This window comes from Cornus florida, unplaced genomic scaffold, assembly GCF_030987335.1.
Source record: "Cornus florida cultivar Cherokee Brave unplaced genomic scaffold, ASM3098733v1 CherokeeBrave_3.0.0_Hap2_Chr06, whole genome shotgun sequence".
NCBI classification, from domain to species: Eukaryota; Viridiplantae; Streptophyta; class Magnoliopsida; order Cornales; family Cornaceae; genus Cornus; species Cornus florida.
This window is the reverse complement of record NW_026775576.1, coordinates 50,394,712-50,401,371: the sequence shown is the minus strand read 5'-3', so window position 1 is coordinate 50,401,371 and position 6,660 is coordinate 50,394,712. Positions and strand designations below refer to the sequence as shown.

The following is a 6,660-nucleotide window of genomic DNA, read 5'->3' as shown; positions in this document are numbered from 1 at the left end:
TTTATTTACAAAACAATTATAGCACGTATGTTTTCTTGACTCTGTTTTGGCGTAACGTCTCACTGATTTAATTTTTATTTTGAATCTTACTGAATCAACCGAGGTCTGATTGGATACTAGATGTAATTTAAGACTTCAAATTTAAAATTGGAGGAAGAACAGAGGGGTTGGGATAAAACTGATGTCGCAATTTAGTTTCAGTATTGTTCTTCAACTATGCTAGTTTAAATGGCTTGATTAAACTCTGTAATTGTTTGCAAAACTATTGTAAACAATCTTGGGTAATGCTTCTAGACTAAATTAAGAGTCCTAAGATTAGTTTTAGAGACCAACAGAGTGGTTGGATTTGATCAGAGAAGGAGCGGACGGACTGAAACGAAGCAACGGGGACAGAGGCTCTCAAAGGAGGTGAGAGCCGGCTCCATGGAAGTGGGAGCCGGCTCCCACAACAAAGTAGAGCCGGCTCTAAGAAGTCCTAGAGCCGGCTCTAGGCTGGAAAAGAGCATGCTCCTTGTTATTTTTGGCTTATTTTAAGTTTTTTAAATTTTTTCTACGTACTATGTTCATTGTTTGGGCAATCTGGGTTATTAATCAGTTTTAAAATTTTAGTTGGGTGTTAAATAATAATTTTAACTTGTAACTAAGGTCTTGAATTGCATAAATTTACCCCTTAGTTTAAATGGAATTAACAGTATGCTATTTGACAACTTTGCGTACAGTTAACGGTTGGAAGGAGATTTGTTGATTAATTTTAATCTGATGGTTTAGGGTGCTATAAAATGATTTTAAATTTATTTTTGATGCACGATGAAGTCTTTTAAAGTAATATATTGGACTTGTGGCATAGTGGGGGCTCTGTGCTAAAGGTTACAACACAATATAAGTATATGACTTAGTATTTTGTTACCGGATGGAGGGAACTAGATCGCTTAGTTTAATGTAGCGATTTATTGGACTATAATATTATTATAGAACTAATTTTAAATACATGATAGGGTCATTGTTTTATTAAATTTGAACTATGCATGTGTTGGATGTTAATTGTTAGAATAGTTTTTTCTCCGATGCAATTACATGGATTATTATTGAATTTTATTTGCTAGATTGTTAAGATTCCTTCTGCAAGTATTGGATGGTGGTTTTTGGTCTGTAAATTATTGAACTGTTATATATGTTGTAATTTACATGGATATGGAGGATTGTATGTACCGGTATGGGACGGTGACATACTAGGGACGGTTTAGCTCAAAACGCATAAACCTAACCTAATGGATTAATGGAATGGATTGAAAGATATCGAATCCTAATTGTGGCTAAGTCAGATCAGCTGTAACCAAGTTGGATGACTTCCTGGATTAACGGATGGTAGTTAAGTCATATCAACTGAATAAGTTGAGTGACTAACTAGTTGGTTTATTGTATGTCAGTTTAATAAATAGTTGAACTGCATACCCTGGATTTAGACGGACTTTATGTATATGTTTATGGTACCACGAGTTGAGCTTGAGTCTCAGACTCGTTGGTTAGGGTGCGTATATGCAGTGGATGCGTAGCTGGTTATAATAGGTTGAGGTGTACCCTGTTAGGTCTAGGTACTCATGCCCACCTTTGGGTGCGTATTCGCATGTTGCCTTCTATTTAGGTTGAGACCCCTATTATAGACTAGTGAATGTCCCTTAGTGTGGATATATTTATACGTATGGACTAGATAGATATGGTGAGGTGTCTACGGTGTATCTGCGTATCGGGTCACTGTATGGATTGCAGTTAGATTAGAACTTGCTCGTGGGTCTGACCCACTCCTTTATTATTCTTTTCAGGTACAGGACGGTTCCAGCCTTAGAGCTTGATCGTGCTTGTCGAGGACAGTCTCACTTTCATCTGATTACGTAGGACTTCTCTCGATATTTCTAGCATTATCTATTTTCAGTTTTCAGTTTCAGTTGAACTTTTGGTTAGGGGTCTATCAGTGGATTCCCAAGTTGTAACCTTGAAGTTTTGGAGGATTGGAGTATCAATTTTCAGTTGTACATGGAGGATTTTATAATTAATGTTTCTTTCAGTTTTATTCTATCTTTATTGTTCTTTTTGTCATCTGTGTTCGTTTTAAAATACTTTAATTGTTTGATATTCCCTCGGGTTTGGGCCTGGGCCTGATCAACCCGTGTCTCGAATTCGAGGGGTATCACATTCGGCTCATAGTGTCAGGTGTCACTGACTTTGCTCAATGGGAAGGATGTCAATTAATATTTGAACAAAGTAAACAACTTTCATGAAACTTGAAAATTTCATACACTTGCAAGTATGCAATTTAAAACGTGCATATTGTTTGAAATTAAACTCTACTTCTACTGGTAGTACCTTTTCAGAGACGTAGCATTCCATGGCTTACTGACCACCCTTCCTGCTATGGTTTCCAGGACGTATGTCTCCTTTCCTATGACCTCTGCGATTCTGTATGGACCTTCCCATAGGGAAAACATCTTTTTGACTATCCCCACCTTCCTTTTCAGAACTAGATCGCCAAGGGCGAAGTCTCTATGCTTTACCTTCTAGTTATGGCTATTTACGAGCGTCTGTTGATAAGAAGCAAGCCTTATGGCAGCTGCATCCCTTTTCTCCTCTAGCAAAGCAAGATTAAACCTTAGCATTCTATCATTCTGCTCTTGATTCCACGCCAAGCTTCTAACGGTTGGAACCAAGTGCTCGACTGGTATCACTGCCTCGGTGCCGTACGCCAGAGTGAATGGGCTCTCCCCGGTTGGCCGTCTTGGGGTTGTTCTGTAGGCCCACAAGACGTTCGGAAGCTCATCTAACCATTTTCCTTTTTCATTTTCCAGCTTCTTCTTGATGCAGACAAATATTGTCCTGTTCGTGATTTCAGCTTGACCATTAGCCTGGGGATGACTGACTGCTGCTAACTTCTGATTGATTCCATATTCTTCCATCAACTCTTTCACTTGCTTGCTATCGAGATTGGTTCCATTGTCCATAACGATTGACATTGGTACACCAAAACAACAGATAATATTATTCCAAATGAAGCGTCTTACTTGAGTTTGGGTGACACTAGGGTATGGCTCTGCTTCCACCCATTTGGTGAAGTAATCAGTTGCTAGCAGAAAGTACTTGTTCTGTGATCTTGCGGTCGGCAGAGGGCCAACCATATCCATCCCCCATTGCGCGAAAGGCCATGGCGTGGCCATTACGTGCAAGTCTTCAGGTGGTTGGTGTATCAATGGCCCAAACCTCTGGCATTTATCGCATCTTCTAGAGAATTCTTCTGCATCTCGTGCCATGTTTGGCCAAAAGTACCCTTGTGTCATTGCTTTGTGTGCCAAAGATCTTCCTCTTGAATGATTTCCTCATACACTTTCATGAATGGTTCGTATAATCTGTCTAGCCTCTGTTGGGGTAACACACTTCAAGTATGGACCCGAGAAGGACCGTCTATACAACAGATCACGCACAATGGCATACTTCGCGATGTTGGACTTGATTTTTCTTGCCTCATTTTTCTGTTCGGGTAGTACACCATTACGTATGAAAGCCATGATCGGATCAATCCAGCTCGGCTCATATGGTATAACATTAATGTGTTGAGCATTCGGATCGGGCAGTTCGTCAAAAGTGGATGGCTGAACCAACACATCAACCGAGATGACCCTAGCCAAAGTTTCTCCAGAATTGGATGCACTACAGGCCAACTGATCGGCATATTCATTATATTCCCTCGGCAATTGGATGAACCTGATCTGATCAAAGCCTTTCGCCTCATGCAGAATCGCAGTTCGGTTTGCTTCCATGGTCTTATCCTTGGTTCCATATTCCCCAGTGACTTGCCGAATGATTAGTTATGAATCACTATAAGCAATTAGATTCTTGATCTTCAGCTCTTTAGCCAACCTCAACTCAGCTAATAATGCCTCGTATTCTGCCTCGTTGTTGGTTGCACTGAACTCAAGTCTTATCGCTTGGCTTAGCGTGGTGCGTTCTGGTGTTTGCAATTAGATTCCAATCCTTGCCCTAATTTGATTTGAAGAGCCATCCACGAAGAGCTTCCATAAGGAACAATCATAATCTTCCACCAAGTCGTCAACATCACATTCAAGTAGGAAATCAGCCACTGCTTGACCTTTGATTGCCGTTCTGGGTTCATATATAATATCAAATGAACTCAACTCAATGGCCCACTATGTCATTCTTCCTGATAGGTCCGGCTTGTGCAAGATCATCCTTAGAGGAAAGGTTGATAAGACAACAATCGGATGGGATTCAAAATAATGTCTGAGCTTCCTTTTTGCGTTGACCAATGACAAGATCATCCGTTCGGCCTTTGAGTACCTTCTTACCGGCTTAGCCATTGTTTTGCTGACATAAAACATTGGGAATTGCTTTCCATTTTTGCAACGGATCAGAACGGCACTAGTCGCGATGCTGGATACCCCAAGATATAGAAAGAGTTTCTCATTGGCTCGGGAGCAGATAGAACCGGAGGGTTGCGTATGTAATCTTTCAGACTGGTTAGTGCCTGTCGTTGCTCATCCCCCCAGGCTTATCTTCCATGGTCTCGAATTGTATCAAAGAATGGTTTACAACGGTCTGAGAGCTTAGAAATGAACCGGCTCAGCGCAGTTATTCAACCTGTGAGTGCCTGCACCTCCTTAATTGTCTTTGTTTCTACATTTCTGATCAGAGCTTTTGCCTGCGCTGGGCTAGCCTCAATTCCTCTATGATTGACCACATGTCCCAAGAATTGACCAGAGCTCACGCCGAATGAACATTTGGCTGGATTAAGTTTCATCCCATAATGCCTTAGCACATCGAATACATCCTGTAGGTGCGTTAGGTGATCATCCTTCTTCTTACTCTTGACCACCATATCATCAATATAAGCCTCTACAGTTCTCCCCATTTGGCTTTTGAAAATCTTGCTGATCAACCTCTGATAAGTAACTTCAGCATTTTTTAAGCCGAACGGCATGACCTTGTAGCAATAGGTCCCTCGTTCAGTAACAAAAGAAGTTTTCTCTTCATCAATCGGGTCCATGGGGATTTCATTATAACCGGAATAAGCATCTAGGAAGGTTAACCACTTGTATCCTGTGGTGCCATCCACCATTTGGTCAATCCTTGGCAATGGGAAGCTATCCTTTGGGCAAGCTTTGTTCAGATTAGTGAAGTCGATACATACTCTCCATTTCTTATTCTTCTTCTGCACAACAGTGACATTGGAGAGCCAGGCCGGGTACTGAACTTCTCTAATAAATCCTGCCTCGAGCAACCAATCAATCTCCTCAGCTATGATCTGATTTCGTTCTGGAGCAAATCTTCTCTGCTTCTGCTTCACAGGTTTTGCGTTCGAATCAACATGGAGGGAATGATAAGACACAGAAGGACTAATCCCTGGCATATCTGAATGGCTCTATGCGAATACATCTACATTTCGAGTCAAAAAGTCAATCAACCCTAGTTTTTCCTCTTTAGTAAGTCTGGATCCCACCCTCGTTGTTCGATCCGATTTCTTATAGTCGATCAGTACATCAAGAAGAGGTTTCATAGTCAGAACTAGCGGTTCCTCCTCCCTACCTTTGCTGGGTGGAGGCTCCTGTAATTACTATCTTGGACTGGCAAAATGGATGGGATTTTTCCCTTTTCTAGCAGATTTCAAAGTCTCTGAATAACACTCTTTAACTGCAACTTGGTCCCCATGAATGTCAATCACCTTGGTCCCATCGGGACCCAAGCATCGCATCACTTGATGTAGGGTGGATGGGACACCCTGAACTCTGTGAATCCACCCTCTTCCCATCAGGAGGTTGTAGGATGGATGAATTTCCACGACCACAAAACTTTCAGTCAAAACTCGCTCAGCAACTTGTACTGTTAATTCCACCATGCCAATGGGCTCCACCTGCTTCCCATCAAATCCTAGCAATGGATTTCCTGTGGGTTTAAGGTTCTCGGGTTCGATCTCAAGTCGGTCGAATGTCACTCTGGGCATGACACTCGCACTACTTCCTGGATCAATCAGAACTCTTCGAACTAGGTATTCTGCAACTGTTAGACTGACGACTAGTGGATCTTCATGAGGAACCTGAACCTGTAGCAAGTCTGTTCTATCAAACTTTATCGGCGCGTGTGCGTTCTGCTGGTGCAAAGTATGTATACTGCAAATCCTTCTTTTCAACTGGGCCTGGCGTAACTGCGTTCTGAGCAACTCCTCCGACTCCGTCGTTTGTTCAGGTCGGCCATGAATTGCATTTATAATCCGAACAGGCTGAGTGTTGTGGTGGTTCGGCCTCTGGTTTCGCTTGATCTGTTCAGCCGGTCGGTTCTGCTTTTGCGCCGGACCTTGAATATAGCCTGCAAATTCCCCCTTTGCGATTAGCATCTCCACTTGCCTCCTTAGGTTCTTACATTCATTAGTTTGATGTCCAAAATCACTATGGAAAGCACAATGTTTAATTTGATCAGTCTGTTCAAGAGGTTGTCTGATTGGTAAAGGAGGGCGAAACTTATTTTTGTTTTCTTGGTATAGCCTTGCCAAGGTGACTCTGAGTGGAGTAACCGATTCCTCTTCCTTAGTCATTTTCTCTGCCTTCCATGAGGTATGACGTTGCGGCTGAGCTTGTTTTTGCCGGATCTTGGCTTTGGACT

At 42.0% G+C, this 6,660-nt stretch overlaps 1 protein-coding gene across 1 annotated transcript; it reads right to left on the bottom strand.

Annotated features, from left to right (window-relative positions):
- Positions 1–5,617: 5,617 nt before the first annotated feature.
- Positions 5,618–6,394, bottom strand: LOC132314077 (uncharacterized). Its single transcript, XM_059812989.1, has one exon. The coding sequence runs from the start codon at positions 6,392–6,394 to the stop codon at positions 5,618–5,620; it is 777 nt and encodes a 258-aa protein (XP_059668972.1).
- Positions 6,395–6,660: the final 266 nt, after the last annotated feature.

Bases quoted from the DNA above. Each gene is read 5' to 3' on its own strand.
- LOC132314077 (XM_059812989.1), bottom strand. From the start codon at position 6,394: ATGCTAATCGCAAAGGGGGAATTTGCAGGCTATATTCAAGGTCCGGCG.